Source organism: Lepidothrix coronata, unplaced genomic scaffold (assembly GCF_001604755.1).
Source record: "Lepidothrix coronata isolate B3197 unplaced genomic scaffold, Lepidothrix_coronata-1.0 Scaffold307, whole genome shotgun sequence".
Lineage (NCBI taxonomy): Eukaryota > Metazoa > Chordata > Aves > Passeriformes > Pipridae > Lepidothrix > Lepidothrix coronata.
This window is the reverse complement of record NW_016690487.1, coordinates 412,563-431,094: the sequence shown is the minus strand read 5'-3', so window position 1 is coordinate 431,094 and position 18,532 is coordinate 412,563. Positions and strand designations below refer to the sequence as shown.

The window sequence follows — 18,532 nt, the reverse complement described above, 5'->3', positions numbered from 1 at the left end:
TCTGACCTTTACTCTCTACAGAATTCTGTCCACTGTAACTAGCAAATACTGATCCTTTAGCCTAACAGTGTCTATAGAAGCGTTCAGAGTTGCTGATATCAGTGGCTGCCTCTCCTTTATAGAGAAAGGACTTAATGCAGCCCCACTTCTGCATAAGATAATTGCACAGTTGTTGCACTATTGTGAATGCAGTTATTTCAGAAGGAGGGGAAGCTCCATGCTATGTTCTTGAATTTGCATTGAGTCCGGAGTGTCACTCGCCCCTTTTAAAAATATTTATAAAACAAAATGGCATAATGTTATGCTATTCATTTAGCAGGGTTTTGAGTGCCATGCTTTTGTTTGGAGTATCTCAGCATGACTGATTTTAATGAAAATTTTAGAAGCTTTCAATGGTTCTTATCTATCCTATATGAGTGGATGTTTTTTCCATGTTTTTTCTTCTCTTGAGCTAGTTGGGTAAATCCATATCATTTCAAAAAATTAGGTTTTTTTCCTTAATGGCAGTTTAAGCATTGAAAATTTAACTAAAGACTCAAGATTTCAGAGTTTGAACATGGTATATGAGAGCAGATCTCTCAGAAGTCCTTCAAATGGAAAATATTTTTAATCACTTAACCTTTGCAGTGTTAACAATCTAGGTGTCTCATTTTCTATAGGATAGTTCTCCATTTTTCTGTGTTCTTACAGAGCATACTATTACCATCAGCAGCATTTAAACTGCCTTTATCAAGACCCTTCCTATAGGGGCTCAGGACCGTGACCCAGTTCTGTTATCAGCCATTATGGGCTGGGGAAGAACTATCTTGACCCTTGACATTGATGTCTTTTACCAGCCAATGCCAGCAGATAGCCAAAAATCTCTTATTAGTAGCAGAAAGGTACATTAAGAGAAAGCATATGGCAAAACATATGTTGTACCCCTGCACCTGTGACGTGACATCTGTCTTATGATAGAAATAAATTCCCAATCCTGTTCACAAAAAGCTATTCTTAGACTGTCAGGTGCTATTTCTAGAATTTGACTGGGAATGTGTTGAAAGAGGCAGGGGGAACATTTCCATGAAAGCTAACAGCAGGTAGGGGAACAAAACCTGGAGAAGGATGCTATGGCAAAGCTGGCTCTGGGCAGTGAAGAAAAGTCCTACTAGAGGTGAGACCAAGAGATACCTCAACACCAGAACAGTTCTGTGCACCCCCTTTTTACCTTTTTAGTAGTACTCATAAGGACAGCAACCAGTGCAAGTACTGGACTAAATGTCTTCTGTCCTCTCAGGACGTCTAGTTATTTCCAGCAGCCATTCTCAAAAGTGGAGCAGGTACAGGAGAAATGGAGAGACAACTGTTAGTGTGCTGGATACCCAGAAATGAGCAAGCAACTGATTCAAGAGCCTGAGCTGCAGTTACCATACTCCTCAGTCCTTCACTCTGTGGCCAACTGCACTTCCTGGAAACAGCATAGCCTCCTATGTAGTTCTGGAAGCTTTTGTCCTCATTTTAAGTATTTGGTTATATGGAATTACTGTATTTTGTTTCAGTTTTGTATGCACCATGCAGGCCAGGGTGAATTAAATTAGAAGTTTGGTTTTAGCAGAAAACTAAGTTAGAGCTTATGTTCCAATAACCCTCTTGCTTTCAGCAGAAGCTAAGTTATGATCTCCATTTCTAAACACAGTCCTTACCATAGCTACTTGATTTTGTTTTCTTGCCTCATCTCATCGCCTTTACTTATTTTCAGTCATTATATGGCTACTAACATTGTAAGTGTATTTACTTGCCCTGTGGTTGTTCATTCCTGGATTGTCCTCAGGAGATTTTCCCACATAACCTAGTTTTATGAATACAAGCAAGAATAGACCTTAAATGCCTCCAGAAAGCTGTCAGAGTGTTGACTTCATTACACGTCCTTACATGCATGTTAGGAACATGGGGCCTTAAAGGCAGAATTTATCTTTCACTTCAGCAGTAAAGCAAACCTAACCATAAAAGCTTCATCAGTGCAGCAGTTGTTTAGTTGCATTCATTTCTGACATGGATTCAAAGCACTGCTTTATAGGAAGCCCTTGACCCAGGACATACACAAGTTCAATGAGAGCTCATAGATTGCCCAGTAGGTATGTATAGCCTGCTTTGACTCAGTTGGTTAGTCATTATTAGTGGATTCACCCACTGTTTATTTTCCCATGTTTTCTTCTTCTTAAAATCCAACCACTGGACTCTTCCACCAGCAGCTCAAATATAGACTGTTCTTGTCTTTACAATTCACTCATTTGCAACACCTGTGCATTTACTACAACAGGAAATTATACAGAGACTGTCTCAGGGAGCAGCCAGAACAAGATTGCTCTGCAGGAATAAGTGAACCAGGTTACTGCAGCACAGTAACCGGGATGCCATCCCCGAGGTCTGGGCAGGGTAGGCTCAGCAGGGTGGTTATAACAGGGTCCATCAGCAGTCCCACAGAAGAAGCAATCAATGAGATGCAAACTCTAGCCAAGAGAGAGAAACGAAGTACTTACAATATCGGGCCAATACCCATCCAGAAGACAAAACCAAAATCAATTATTTCTATAACATAGCCCAGACAAGAACTGAATGCCCATACCTGGGCTTAAAGAGAATATGCATTCCAATGGGCAGAGGATGTGTGGTGGTCCCAAGGGAGGCTGTGCAGTGTAGGTAAGGCCTATTACTGCCCTCAGGGCTCTGACAGATCTGACCTAAGTCAGATGGGTACAGTGTTTCCCTTTTTCCAGTCACCTGGAACTTCACCTGACTGCCATGACTTTTCAAATATCATGGAGAGTGGCTTGGCAACTTCCAATTATAGTCTAAAAATTCTTAGAAGCAGTAAAGGGCCTGCTTTGGGAAGATTCTCCCATGTTTGGTCATTCTTAAGGAGACTGAACATTTTTGACATCCCACATGAACAAACTATACAGGATTTTCGCTCAGATAGCAGCATTTATGCTGTTTGTTGTCATCTGTGCAAAGGAAGTGGACACAGTAGGGGTAGGAAGAGTTTTTCAGGGTTGTGGATGGAAGGCAAAGAGCAGTGCAAGAAGAAATCAGCACTAACCCTCCACCTCCACACACACCTCTCCTGCATCCTGGGCTTACTTTGTGAATTTTGGGACAACGTTCAAATAAATTTGCTTCGTAGCTATAAACAGGGAATGCCACAGGATCAGTGTTATTTTACCAGTGCAAGGGAAGTACTCTGTAGTCATTTTTCAGCCACACTCATCAACAATTTTCTTTGTTTTACTCACCACCAGTGTCTTCTAACATTCTCCTAAGAAAAAACACCACCTATTAATCACGTTTTTGCATACTTTTACTTCATGCATCTTTTCACAACTCAAAAGAGAAACTCTTGATGAGGTTTTAGTACAATCAGTGTTGACTTTCATATCATCGGTGCTATGTTTTTGCTCGATATTAAAAAAAAAAAATGGTTTAGAATCTTAGAAAAGTTGGCCTGATCTTATAACAAGCTGGCAATCCTGTGCAGGCAGTGCTGTGTGAAGACATATATTTCACATTTCTTTCCTTCAGATAAGCAAGGCTACATACCTGAGCTGTGCAGTGGGGAAAGAATATCGTGAGAAACGGTGCAAAATTTTCTGGGGAGCATGTCTTCCTGCAAGGATTGTAAAATCCTGCAAGGATTGAAATATTTGTCAGTGGTACTGGTCATGCAACTATGAGAAATAAGGGGGAGCATCTTGAGGGGAATGAATGCTTGGTGAATAATACACCACAACCATGCTGGGTATTTTAAACTTTGCTGTTTTGTTTGCAACCAGTGAGAAGAAGCTTATCACGGACGCCCTGAATAGAAATCAGTTCTTGAAGAGACTGGAGCCTCACCAGACACGAGATATGGTGGAATGTATGTATGAAAGGACTTTTCAGCAAGGCAGCTACATCATCAGACAGGGAGAACCGGGCAATCACATTTTTGTGCTCAAAGGTGATTATTGCTTGCTTGTACAACACACGAGTGCAAGAAGCAGGAAAGTAGTTCAGAAGTTTTGGCAGAAAGCCACAGTGATGGTGTTTGTGCTCCTAAATAATTTATTCTGGCCCTGATGAGGGCGATGCAAGTTTTACCTGTGACTTCCATGAAACAGAGTGAGAAAAACAAAAAGCACCTTGGAAACTTGAATCTCGATTTAATGCTAATTCATTACCTCTTTCACTTACAAAAGCCTAGAGGCAAGGAAATTCTTTTTGTTCGTGCAGCCAAGCCCTTTTTCTCAAAAGGAAGAACAGGGATTATTTAAAATATTGAAGACTTCTCAGTGGTGAACCCACTTCTAAAATAAACTTGCTTTCAACATTCTTGAGACATTATACTAGTTTTCTGCGTATGGGAAATTGAGAGGTGAGGTCTGCATTTACTGTTCTTAAAGCTGAAATTTTTTTGAGGTTTTTTTAAAGACCTGTTTGGATTTTTTTTTTGGAAAAAAAAAAAAGAAAAAGCCAAACAAACAACAATGCAAACAAAAAGCTTTAGGGTAAAAAAGCTTTCCTAAAATAATGCCAACTGGTCTGAAATAATCTCTCTGCAGTCATCTGTGCTGACTGCTACTGTGCTTACACACAAATCTCAAATTGCAGATCAGTCTTAGTGGACCCCAAGTTTAACACATGGAAGTTGCTCCTAAGAGGTATTGTCTCTTTCATCATCTCACCATTAAAAATTAATTTGCATATTTCATCAATTTTGGACTACTAAAAGGCCCAGAGACTCATATGAGTTGGAGTTCATGCTGTAAGGAGTATGTTCTGTTGAGGTAGGAATATTTAAGCTAGAAGCATCTTGGTATATGTTGGAAAAATATTTTCTGTCTTCTGGTTTCATATAGATGGATCAGTTTGAAAAAAATGATGGTAACTGTGTTAGGATAACACAAAATTCAGACTGTTTTTGGCTTTTACTGGATTTGTAGTAAAGCTTAAGAACAATTTCTTGAAGGAAAATTTATCGAGCTTTTAATTTTTCTGCCTTCTCCTTTGCATTCTGCACATATATACACACACAAATCTCATGAGTAATTTCTCCAGTGAACTCCATTTTAAGACTTTAAGTTTGTCTACACCACACTAGACTATCTGAACCACTATTGACTGGTTTGTTGTAGCCAAGATTTATCCCATTAGAATTTACAATGGCCCTCCCTTCGAGAGCAGATTTGTAGATTAGCAGTACATTTAAAAAAAATAAATCTCTCCTGGTTTGTATGTGTGTTTCAAAGCACTGTTTGCATCGTTGCTCCCGTTCCTGTGTTCCAGGGAGCGGCAAAGTCGGAAATATATTGATTTGTTTTCCATTCACTCTGTGCAGTTGAGCACAGTTTTTAACACCTGTTATCCTGATGATTTTTGACAGAGGGCAGTCTGGAAGTCTTTCAGCAGAATAAGCTACTATCCTCAATACCTGTGTGGACAGCATTTGGTGAACTAGCCATTTTATACAACTGCACACGGACAGCTTCTGTGAAAGGTACCTGTGGTTAATTATAACAACGTTGCTCAAAGTGAAAACTATGTATTTTTGTGAGGTCCCTGTTATATCCAGATTCTTTTCGAAGTTTTCATTTCATAAATGTTTGCATGTCTTGATTGTCTGCGGTAAGATCACGTTTCCTTCCTTGAGTTCTTTCTACTTGGGAACTCTAATAACACTATGCCATAAATATGATTCCGTGTCTAGCATGACACTTGATAAACAATTAGGCATCTCCAAAGTGTGCTGGTTAGCCTGACCTGTACCATACTAACTACTAAGGAAGGATTGCGTTTTAATTTTGGATGCTTTAGTAGTGGTGATGGTCTTTGGCTCTTATGTGCTTGTGTCAAATGCAAACCTGAGGCTAAATGACAGTGAATTTGAAAAGGTATTAGAACCATGGTGTTTTTAGTAGAGCAGATAAAGTCTAATTTAAGTGGAAGGAAATATAATACGTAGGAATTAGTTCCTTTTGTACTTCTTTTAGTTCTGTGTTTTCATTATGTTACTGAGTCTTGCCTAGATCCATTTGCAACTGGCATTTGGGAGATTTGATTTTGACCTCAAATGTGGTGGTGGGAGAGATGGAACTTCCAGATGGGATGTGCTGCTTCTCTGAGGCAAATGCTTTTTGCATTTCGTGTTTGCAGACTGACCAGGATGGAGTTGTTAGGTGTTGCTCTGATACCAATATCCCTCTTCCTGAGTATTCATCCATTAAATAACCCTTGATTCCTTTTCTAACCTGCCGTAATTTTTCTGTGACAAACAAGTAAATGACCAAATATGATTAAGTTCATCATATTTCCACTCTCCACCATTCCATAAGTATTACTTCTGTTTGAAGACTAATTTCCGTTCTTGTCTAAATCTGCAGGGACTTTGAACCACCAATAAGTATGACGAGTTCGTCTTGACTTAATAAGGGGCAAATGGAATAAAACAATAAGTTGTTTGCTTTAAAAGCTTTTGGTCTTTCTTCCTGCACCCGGTTTAGGCACTTAATCATTGCTGGCTGTGCAGATGGAAGTTATTACATGTAATCTGTTTTTGTTGCTGCCTGATAAACAGAGCAGCATCAGTAATGTGATTACTTTTCTCTACTAGCATGCGGTTCTACTTGAATACATTCCCTGCTTTTCTTTTTTGCCTGCTGTACAGTATTAGCATTATAAAGTAGTGTTTCTGCATAATAAGATGTCAAGCTGCTTTAGACCTTTGTTAACATTAATTGGTTTTGAGGTAGGACAAGAATTGTCCAATTATGGACAAGAAAGGGTATTTGAATACTTGAAATCACTGCAGAAACCTACCCCTCCCCAATAGCTTTCCCGTGTTTCTTGTGGAGGAAGAGCAGTACAATGCCATAACTGAGCATGGATAGTAAACACACAGGTGGAAACCCTTTCTTGATGCTGGATCTACTGACACCCTTTTCCTGCAGTCTTTGAGAAGTGACAAGTAAAGGACTTTATCCAAATAGCTTTTCAATGGCTGCTGCTACTCAGCAGCATCTTCACACACAGTAGCTGTATTTGAAATTGGCAGTGAGATTTACTCCTGTGTTTCTGAATTTCTTTTTTTTTTAAGTTCACCTTTGAGACCTCAGGCTTTTTTCTAGCCGCATAGCTGCTTTATTTAGCTAAGGTGCAAGAGACAGGAAATACAGTTTGCGATAGCCTGGACTCTTGCCATATTTTCCTCATGAAAAGTAAACTGAAAGATGTCATTTAGGACAAAAACAAAACCAAAGCAATACCTTTGTTCTCCCATCCAGCATCCAAAAATATCTTCTGAGATATTTTGATAAATGGCAGAGTATATGGTTATATCATGTGTACAACAACCAATGACTGTGCATCATTTTAAAACTGGTATTTTTATTTCTTGTTAAATTGATTTTATGTTTATGATAAATTGAGGAAGTAAATTGCTCTACATTTTTCTGGAGCTTTCCTTTATCCCAGAGAAAACAGTTTTGTTCTTTCTTATGACAGAAGGAAAATTGCTGAATATGGTGTTACATCCTTAAAAAGAAGAGATTAAATTAAACAGAATCGCCTTCTTTTGCTTAAAAAAAATAAAAGATGCAATGTGTTCTATTGTGTCAGTGGTTGCACACAGAGGCTGCTTAGTAGTTTGCATCTTTGATGCTGAATCTTGTGCATGCTTACTGTATTAATATTTTGATTATATTTTGAAAGATAATCATTAATGTTTCAATTATCCTTTATTTCCTTATAAGACGGATACATTGGAGGAAAACTCTGTGAGGATTAAATGAAATTAAATGTATTTCTTGACATCTGTTATTTCTATCTTATTGGATAACTCACAAACATTTATTTGCATGTGATCTGAATTAGAGATGAATCCAAGCCACAGTATTCAACATCATAGGTTTTGGAAAACTTCAACCAAGTTTCTGTTTCTTTCAAAGCAGCCTTTGAGTGCAATGACTGTCTGTGATAAGAGTAGATCTTCACAAGTGTTCAGTCCTGTTTGTGCTCGTAGTAAATGGCTAGATTTTCAAGGTTACTCAGCCTGTGGAGTTGCGTGGAAAGTGCTCCATGGAGAAACCATTTGGAAGTCTATGCCTTACTTTAGTGACCATTGTTTGAGTGGGAGTTGAATTCTTTTAAAAGTCCGATTGCAATAGATGCTGAATATTTTAAAATTTGGCCTTTGGCCTTTTGAAAGAGCTCATCTGTCTTGTACCATGACCTCAAACTGTAATATCATCCATCAAATAATTTGGAAACATTGTTGATTTTATTCTTGGTTTTTTGTTTTCTCAAAGCAATCACTAATGTTAAAACATGGGCATTGGACAGAGAAGTGTTTCAAAATATCATGAGAGTGACAGCACAAACAAGACAAGAGCAATACAGAAACTTCCTTAGAAGGTAAATATGATGAGTTTCTATTTGGGCTACTTACTAAGGTGCACAACAATATTGTGCCTAGCTTGTAAACAGAGAGAAAAAGATGCCCTTCATGCAAATACAGCCTCAAAAGCCTGACTATTTACCTCTTTTTTTCTTTTTTTTTTTTTTTTTTAAGATTCATAAGAGAGTTTTTCCCATTTTAATTGTTTTTCTCCTACATTATATTAGGAAACTTCAAGAGGTGCTTGAATGCTTTTAAGTAATAGAATAAATCTATAAAAAGGCTACCTATTTAGAAGTTAAAACAATATAATGAATAGAGTTAAGTAAATCCTCCAACTAGTAGTTAATTTGGTGTTGGAGTAGATTAAGGAATATTCCTTGTCCCTTGGAGACTTGAATAGGAGATCTGCATGTCTCTCAGCTTATTAACTAATCCCCATATAAATTACCAGGAAATTTGCAGAGTAGAACAATTCTCTCTCCTGCAGGGAACACTGAGCATTGTAACATGCTTCTCCTTAGGAAGATGGTGAAATTAGAGGTTCCAAACCATAATTAGCTGATTTCATATTTTGTTTTTTTTTAACAAAGAATGACCATTCTGTTACACCTTCAAATCAAGATGTAAAGCCTACCCATGCATAGAATGTCTTGTGTATTTTTACATCCATCTCTATCTTTGATTTCTATACATATTTCTTTTCTGAGCCTGAGTAGCTAGAAAGTTCTATAATTTCCTGACTTTTGCAAGTCTAAGTGATCAGAGTGGAAGGTTTTTTCATTCTTGCCAGCAAGTTCACTAAGTCATCACTGTAATCGGATTCTCTTTTAAAAGTTGTCCGAGGAGTACTGAAGTTTTTACCTTTGTCTGATTTTGCAGTCTCTGCAGTGCATTTAAAAATATATCCTTGGATTACGATAATGACTTGGTTTACAATTACTGGGTTTTGTATAATTGAATTTTGAAATCAGTCCCTATGCCCATTAGAGTCTTTTCCCCTACTGAAATACAAAGTTGATTTACGAACTGACCAGTGTTTGCCACATTGCTAAGTTGTAAGCTGTGCGAGTTTTGTTTGTCTAAAAAACGAGATGAGAATGCTTGAACCTTCTGAATTAAGATTTAGTTGTATATTGTGTTCGCCACCAGTTTAACTAGCAATAAAATGTGATTGTACAAATTGTATAGATGAGAAGAGATCATGAAAAAAGTGTTAACGACAACTTTGGGTTTGGGGTTTTTTTGTTCTGCGTTTCTGCTTTCTGGAAGTGTGTCCCTGCTGAAAAACTTACCTGAAGATAAATTAACCAAGATCATCGACTGCCTGGAGGTGGTAAGATACTGTTCAGTTCTTCTAAATAATATTCAGTAAGCTTTCAAAATAACAAAGAAGAATAAATCATTAAAAATAAAAACCAACCAAGCTTTCTGTAATATGAGAGTGGGCTTGTAGTGATCAGAGTGGAATTCCAGGTTGGCAGCAATTAATAACTTAATATTATGTCACTAAATGTTATGGTTTTGGCATCAAAGTAGTCAAGCAAGTAGATAAGAGGATCTATACTCTAGCCTTTATTAAGATTAAGCACAAAGTTGGAGGAGGCAGATAGAGTGATGCACAGCCATAGCACAAGGGGATGAGGAGATTACGGCGTTGATTATGTGAAATGGCAAATGGCCTTAGCATAGCAGTATCCTAAGCTGTGACTTTTTTTTTCTTTTTTGGGGGGGATTCCTGGCAAGGGAGAACTTGTAGGAAACACTCAGATCACAAAGCTGGAAGTTAACACAGAAAAAATGCTTGGTTGAAAGTTAAACAATCAGGTAACTCATTACCTGAATCGTAATGAATGGTAATGGCGGTGAGAGTTCCTTAGCAGACACAGAAAAATTGGTGCCTTGGTAGCTTGCAACAGATAATTTAGGCATTCCCACTGAGATGTCAAGCCTGAAATTACTTTTGGAAATGGGTTTTTGATTTAGAACTCTTTTAAGAGTTTTTGATATTTTTTTTCCTTTGTTTTCCCTTGCTTCATAAGGAGGATGCAAGTGTTGTGGGTTTTTTAAACAAGTAATGTGCTGCTGCATTAAGATTGGCCCCTCTTTTTCTGTAATGGAGTGGTTGCATATTATGGGATGTGATGTATGAAGGAGATAGGAAGTTAAACATTAATGGAAGATCCACAGGTATTAAGAACTCTGCATAGTAATCAGAACTTTCAAAAAGGCTAACAGCTTATCAGAGAATATTGTCTCTCCCTTCCCTACCCAACAGGAGTACTATAACAAGGGAGATTATGTTATTCGGGAAGGAGAAGAGGGAAATACCTTCTTCATAATAGCAAAAGGAAAGGTAAGATTTAATAAACCTAATTGTAAAGTAGGTTATATACAAACACATTTCAAAAGCTACCTTGAAGGGTGTGATCTTCAGTAAAATCTGTGCAGAGTGTTTTTGAGGACGCTGTTGAGAGCACGATACCGTGATAAAAGCCTGGAGCAGCATTTCAGAGGTTCAGGGAGCCTAATTTTCCATTCACAATGAACCCGTGTTATACTGTTCTAATTATAATGTAATTAAAGTGTGTCCTGAAGCCTCTTGACACTGCAGCAGAGATGTAAAGTCAATTTTTTTGTAAATGAGATTTGATCCTATGTCTTCTCCTAGATTGTTCAATATCTGATGGGCAAAACATAGACTTGTGAAATGTATAAGAAGTAATGGAGTCCTAGGCTTAATGGAGAATGGCCTTTTAGATGTCTCTATGTTCCTGTCATTTGTTAGTGCCAGAGGAATAAGGCAGCAGCCTTCATCCATCAGCTGTTACATTGGAGGCCGACATGGGACTCTAAAGAATCAAATCAGGGCAATTTTCATCAATAAACTTCCAAGAGGATTTCCAAAATGTTTCTGTGTCCGGAGATATTCTGGTTTGGTTTTTGCTAATGTGGGCATAGCAGAATGCGTGCTGCTGTGGAAACAGAATTTCATGAGGGGGAAATGTTAGTTAATTCTTCTATCTGCTATCTGCTTAGATGAAAAGACAAAAAGCTCGTATGATCCCTGCCCACAGTGAGAACTGAAGTATTTTTCAGTTTTTCATTAAAATGTGACTTATTTTTGCTCTGTTTTACAAGGTATGAGGAGAAAATATTTGGGGGTGGGCAATTTGTTTTAAATTTTTGAGAGGTAGGAGTAATTACATATATTTGTAACTCTTTCTGCAGCATTACAGAGTTTAAGACATTTATGAAATACACAGAAAGGAAAGGAAACCTTACCAAATTTTTATTCCTGTACTTTCCAGGTGATAGTTACCCAAAGTACAGCAGATCACTCACAGCCTCAGCTGATTAAAAATCTACATAAAGGGGATTACTTTGGAGAAAAGGCTCTGATTAGGTTAGTTCACATTGTCTGATTCATGATATGTAGTATTTCAGTTGTCCTATCACTATGTATTCGATTCTACAATTCATGACTCTTTGGAATATAATATTTGTTTTGATTGTAAAGTAGATAGATAAAGGTAGTGACTGAATTTGCCTTAATGTTTTAGTTTTTTGCAGAGAGAACTTGAAGCTATACACTGTCATCTACCTTTAGTTTTCCCTGTAGAAGTCAAATGCTGACCCTCTCTGCATTGTGGCTTATTGCTTAGATTTCAGTAAAAGCTGTGATGAAAACTTATCCCAGGCTCTATGTGACTTTAAAATGGATAAACTCCATCATGACTGGACTGAGCTGTTGTTTCCATTGCCCATGATAGTAAGAAACAGAAAGAAGGAGTCACATAGTACATATTTATGTGAGTGATTGAGTAGGGAATCTTTTGGTTTCTGGAATGTTTTGTATCCAAAGATCATTTCAGAAGTAAGTAGTAAATCCTGATACAGTGCTAATTACAGCTCACTCTAATTTCTTGGAAGGTTGCTAAAGGATGTCATGATCCAAACCCTACTGAAACTGGAAAAAATACTGTGCTGGATCATAATAATGACTAGTGAAATGCTACTATTTTTTATTTAGTTCAGCAATATTAATTCAGGTACAGGCTGCAAAGACCTTTGAGGAGTTTCACCTATAGCAGCTGGGACCCTCCATGAGTACAGTGTGAGGTACAGTGTGAATCCTCACTGTTTGGAGGATTTTGATATGTTTGATATGTTTCTGAAAAAGTACATTTCAATTCATAGTGACGACGTCAGATCAGCAAACGTTATTGCAGATGAATACAACGTGGAGTGCCTCGTTATAGACAGAGAGTAAGTACTCCACAGTTCAATAGAAGACTTGCATCCTCTTTCAGTAGGTTAACATGTGACTTTCAGTAGGTTCATAAGACTTCACTAAAGGCAAAATCACAATGTTGTCTTAAGGGAACACTGAACAAGTGTTTATGTTTTTTGAAGTACTAAGAAAGAGAGGCTGACGGCAGATGCTTGTGCACAGAAGCTTAAGAGTAGCTCAAAGTTATTCTTTTCTTTCTCCCCTTGTAGTGGTGATGTTTATTGTGGTCTCCTGGGTCAGACATTCCTGAGAGCTGGTCTTGTCAGTGAAGACCAGTGCAGAGAAGGTGTTCGGTAACTCTGCCTTCTCTGCATCCTCTGTTACGGGTCCCCCCTCCATTTAGTTACAGGCCCACATTGTCCTTTGTTTTCCTTTTGTTACTGATGTATTTGAAGAAGCCCTTCCTGTTGTCCTTGACATCCTTGGCCAGATTTAATTTCAGATGGGAATTGGCCTTCCTTGTCTCATTCCTACTCAATCTTACAACCTTTCCATATTCATTCCAAGTGGCCCATCTCCTGGGTGCTTCCATCTCCTGTGTGTTTCCTGCTTATGCTTGAGTAATGACAGGAGTTCTTTATTTATCCACACAGGTCTCTTGCCCCCCTTTGCCCAATTCCTTGCTCATTTCCTGAGCCTGGAGGAAGTAATCCTTGAATATCAACCAACTCTGTTGGACCTCTCTTCCCTGCAGGGCCTGTTCCTGTGGGATTTTTCCAAGAAGATTCCTGAAGAGGCTTAAGTTGGCTCTCCTGAAACACCAGAATAGGCTTCCTAGCGAGGTGCTCAGTGCACTTAGACAATGCCCTTAATAACATACTTCAGTTTGGTTCACCCTGAGATGGTCAGGCAGTTGGACGAGGTGGTTGTTGTAGGTCCCTTCCAACAGAAATAGTCTATTCTAAGTCTTTTCTTCCCACAGTGCTGTTACTCACCTCTGAAGCAGGAGAGGTGAACTCAATCCCTTTGGCACTATGTACCAAGGGTTTTATCCACTGGGGCAGAAGGACTGACTGCCTGGACTCGTGCCGAGCTGGTTCCCAGGGTAGGGATGGTGGAACCACACTTAATAACCACAGTGCATGTGGGAGGCAAAGTACACCCAGCCTGCTCCAAATTATTTAAACATAGCATGAAATGACCTGAGGAGATCAGGCACTCTGTCCCCCTGCCCTCTGGCAAGAGGTTTGCTACTTCAGCAGGGTACTGCCTCTTCAAAACTCTTAAAATCATGTCAAAGTGATAATGTAAAATTTTGTCTGGGTCATTACTTGAATGTTCAGCATTTTGTAATGTTTCATTCGTGTTTTTAGGACCTTTAATCAAACAGTTGGAACTTATGAGGAGCTCCAAACTTACCTTGAAGGTTATGTGGCTGATCTGGCCCAGGCCGATGAAAAGCGACATGCGAAGTAAGTCAGAGCATTTGGTAGGTACATCTTTAGTAGGTAATCATAAAAAACAATGATAGATGTAAGTGAAATCATGCATGGTAGTTGATGGAGATGGACTCCTAGGAACGAATGACAGCAGTCACTGTAGTAAAACAGCCTGGATATGCGTATGGAGCCCAAGAAATGTTTTCTGAAGCAAAACTTACGTAGAATCTCAGTATACTGACTTTCAAACAAGAATTCTCTCTATTCCAAGAAAACTGAGTACAGAATAGAAGTGACGTTGAGCTCAGGTAAATTTTGCATTCTCATGGGAAGTTCTTTGACTGGTAAAAACCCTACTCTTAACTCCTGACTGAGTTAATGAAACTGTATTACTGTGCAAAAGACTAATTGTCATTTCAGAAAGAAACAAGCATACATAAAAGAGACAGTTTATTTTTAGTGTTTCAGTGTAGACCCTAATGTTTGCTTTTAGCTGTGGGCCACATTTTTAGTTTATGTGCCTCTGATTTCAACCTGAGCACTACTGGAAAATTAGTAGAGCATGGTTTTCTTCTGTTTGGAAGTACAGCTGCACTCTTATTTCTGATCATTCTACTGGAACTGGTACACAGTCTTCAAACATTGGTTCTCCAACTTGGAGCACCCAAATGTTTGCAGCTGACCACATAAAAGCAGGATTCTCACCATGAATCATCTCTTGCTAAAAATACTGTTGATTGTACTCAGTGAACTTCAGCAGCATTTTGCTTCTAATTTACTTCCACAGGAGGTCCAGAAAGAAAGTGCTTTTGCACAAAATAAAATCAAGATTCTCTTAGGAAATAAGAAGGCTTTCCTTTCCTTCTTTTCCTTTCCTTGTCCTTTTCCTTTTCTTGTGCTTTTCCTTTCCTCTATATAGGAGCATTTAAATTAATGGCAAGGAAGAGCACTAACCTGTGTTAATTTTCTTAATGCAGAGGAAGATCCTTCTGTGGACAGCTGACCAAAGAGGTGTCTTTGGAGATGATAGAGCTGAAGGAGAAAGTAGCCCAGTTCCCTCCTTCCCCATTCAAGAATTTAGAAGTTGTCACAACTCTGGGTGTTGGTGGGTTCGGAAGGGTTGAGCTTGTAAGACATTGTTTTAAACATATTCAAATAGTTCTCTGTCTTAAATGATTAATTTAGCCACTCAATAACGTGAAGGATTTTAATATTCTCCATGCCTGTTATTCTGCCTCAGACAGAATAACTCTGTATAAAGCAATGCATAGTTAAAAAATATTTCAGGACTTGGATGTGCAAAGAAGCAAATCCATTCTTGTGTGCCTTCATCTTCTATTGTTAAAAGTATCTTCCTGGTCACTAGCCACAGTCATCAGTTTGTGCATGTGGAGCTTACAGATGTGCCTACCTGCATTGTGTTCCCTGAATTGCAGGCCTTTTCCCAAGACTCTGCTTGGACCTGAAGTAATCTCCACAGCATCACTTAGTTTGTGTTGTTAGAATTGCTTCAGGATGCCCCACAGCAGCTATAACCAGTGTGATCTCTCTCTGAGCTGTGTTGACTGTGACATTTCCAACAATTTTTAATGGCTCTTTTGAGCCATATTCAATGGCATGAACAGCTGTGTTTCTGGGATACCAAGAGCCTCATGAGCCTAAAGTCTTAAATTCCACTCTCCCCTGGCTGAGTAGCAAACATCTGAGAAAAACCTGAGAGCATTTTGTGCAGGCTGCTGAAGGTAATGGTAAATTAAAGGAGACTTTGTGGTTTTAGTGAAGTCCTTCACAGTAGTTAAACCATCAGTTGTTTTATTCTGATTCATGCTTCACAAAAAAAAAACAAAAACAAACTTTCACACTGGAAATTCTACAGCATCACCTTCTACAGCATCACCTGAATAATAAGCTAAAAATTGAATTCTCATCCAGCTGTAGAACACAGATTACTGTTTCCTTGGTTTCTGAGAAGCCCTGTTTTAACTTCCATCTTTTTATTGCATTTTGGATAATATTTCAGCATAATGCAAAATCATTTATAAACATTCTTCCTAAACTGCCTCTGCATTTTGTTCTTTTGTATTATGGTGGTGGTTAGAAATCTTAAATTGAAGTTAGGACCCGCTGCAGTATAAACTTATTGTAGTATGTAGTACCTACCCAAACTGCTGCTATTTCACTTTGCAAGTGGGGACTGGGAAACTAAAAAGACCTGATGCTTGACTTAAAATCATCCATAACAGTTCTGCAAAATATCTGGAATTTGTCCCTCACTACAGCCATCAATTTTAGTCGTTTGCTGTGTTGAAAAAGATGGATATCAGTATACCTATTGAGAACTGATTGGTAAAATATCCTTTCTTTTCCTCATATGTATTCTTCATTTTTATTCACAGGTTAAAGTGAAAAACGAGAACATGGCTTTTGCTATGAAGTGTATAAAGAAGAAACACGTAGTGGACACCAAACAACAAGAGCATATCTATTCTGAAAAGAAAATCCTTGAGCAGATATGTTCTCCATTCATTGTAAAGTAAGTTGACCATAAGCTTTCCTTGAATGTTGACCCCCAGCTGACCCGCTGAACAGCATTATTAGGAATTAGGTCTGGCATATATGAGTTCTGGGAAGAAGACACTGCAAGTCTCGCATTTTATTTTGCTTTTCCTAAATTGCTGCCATTTGTCTCCACAGACTATATCGCACATTCAAAGATAATAAGTATGTATACATGCTCCTGGAGGCTTGCCTTGGAGGGGAGTTGTGGAGCTTGCTGAGAGACAGGTAACAGCAAAGAAAGTGTAACCTTGCCCTTTAAAATCACCGGTCAGCTCCATGGGTCTGCTGAGTAGGTTCTCTATTCAAGGCTTGTCTGATGAAAAGATTTTTGTTTCAGTTTGGTTAATATTCTGGGTGTTATATGTTATCTGGTTAATAAGTAAGGCATTTTTAGAACTTAACTGTCTGTAAGGATGTTGATTGGTTTTGTTCCAGAGGCAGCTTTGATGAATTCACCACCAAGTTCTGTGTTGGGTGTGTGACAGAGGCTTTTGACTATCTGCATCACATAGGAATAATCTACAGAGACCTGAAGCCAGAAAACTTAATTTTGGATGCTGAAGGATATATAAAACTGGTAAGATGTAATCCACTGTAATGTTATCCTTTTGTCTCCAGTTTCTTTGCAAGAGGAATATAAACAGACAGCACGTAATTATAGAACCAGAGTCCCAGAGTTTAATAACTCTTGCGCTTCAGTAGAATAGAGGGCAGGCTTCTCATTGCACAATGAGAAACAAAGGCATTGTAAGCCACAGACAAACTTGGGATTTGCAGTCTCTGAGAGCTCTTGCCACAGCATAAATAGCAAAAAAAAAAAAAAAAAAAAATTCTCCCAGGAGCTAGTTTTAATGTAAAGCCAGGAACTACATTTCCCAGATGCAGAATTACCTCTCTGTCCAGACTCAAGCAGTCTTAGGTTCTACATTCATTCATTCAATCTACAGTCAGAGGTTCCCACTCTTTGTAGAGAGGGAAGACAGTAAAGAACTGCCATACTTGATTGTGACTCTGAAAAGTGCAACAAGAATACCTCTCGAAGAACTTGAAATGTCCTCTCTGAGGACAATGAGCAACCCAAAGTGTTCCAGGTAAATCTCATGTCCTCAAGGAAATCATGGGTTGTTGTCTCCAAAAGGAAAATAAGTCAGAGAATTACTTTTGATAATAAATGGACCTGTTTTATAACATTCAGTAATCCAGTTGAATTACTTCTCTCTCCTTCACAACTACACTGTGTAGTTGTTTTAGATCTAAACTAGCAACTCTCAGATCTTTGCAGGAGGGGAGGAAGCAATTAAGACTTTAAGGCTTCCCAGTGCAAAACACCTCTGCATTATGCAGCATATGTTGATTTTGATCAGGTTGATTTTGGATTTGCAAAGAAGATTGGATCAGGGCAGAAAACCTGGACGTTTTGTGGAACCCCTGAGTATGTTGCTCCTGAAGTCATACTGAGTAAAGGCCATGACTTCAGTGTGGATTTTTGGTCCCTTGGGATTCTTGTATATGAACTCCTTACTGGCAGGTAAGTGCCTCCTACTCTGAGTTCTTACCTTTTTTGTTTGTTTTTAGAGACCTTTTAAAGTTACTTTTACAATAAACAGTTTGGGGGGGTGTCAATCAGTAAAGAGACTTGCAAAATGATACTTGTTTTTGTTTCTTACACCTGTCTTACCTTCCATCATTTCAGCAATGCAAGAGACAGTGTGGTACATATACTTAATTCTGGCTTACCTATCCAAGGAAAGGGCCAGGCACAGCCTGTAATTAGCTGGTGTAGAGCTCCATTAACTGAGGATGATGATGATAACGATGTTTCCTGTGAGGAATAACTGTCAAAAGAAGGTTGTTTTCCTCCTTAGTCGGTGATGGGGTACAGTGGGGTGGGTG

At 38.6% G+C, this 18,532-nt stretch overlaps 1 protein-coding gene across 3 annotated transcripts in view; it reads left to right on the top strand.

Moving 5' to 3' along the window:
- PRKG2 (protein kinase, cGMP-dependent, type II) overlaps nt 1-18,532 on the top strand; it is a 29,006-nt gene that overhangs the window by 5,530 nt on the left and 4,944 nt on the right. For all 3 annotated transcript variants that reach the window (XM_017837610.1, XM_017837609.1, XM_017837611.1), the window contains exons 3-15: nt 3,810-3,976; nt 5,399-5,512; nt 8,319-8,424; nt 9,680-9,743; nt 10,686-10,763; nt 11,719-11,813; nt 12,608-12,676; nt 14,015-14,113; nt 15,058-15,208; nt 16,477-16,613; nt 16,775-16,864; nt 17,075-17,216; nt 18,004-18,167. In XM_017837610.1, coding sequence (XP_017693099.1) covers nt 3,810-3,976; nt 5,399-5,512; nt 8,319-8,424; nt 9,680-9,743; nt 10,686-10,763; nt 11,719-11,813; nt 12,608-12,676; nt 14,015-14,113; nt 15,058-15,208; nt 16,477-16,613; nt 16,775-16,864; nt 17,075-17,216; nt 18,004-18,167 — 1,476 coding nt within the window. The remainder of the gene's footprint in view (nt 1-3,809; nt 3,977-5,398; nt 5,513-8,318; nt 8,425-9,679; nt 9,744-10,685; nt 10,764-11,718; nt 11,814-12,607; nt 12,677-14,014; nt 14,114-15,057; nt 15,209-16,476; nt 16,614-16,774; nt 16,865-17,074; nt 17,217-18,003; nt 18,168-18,532) is intronic.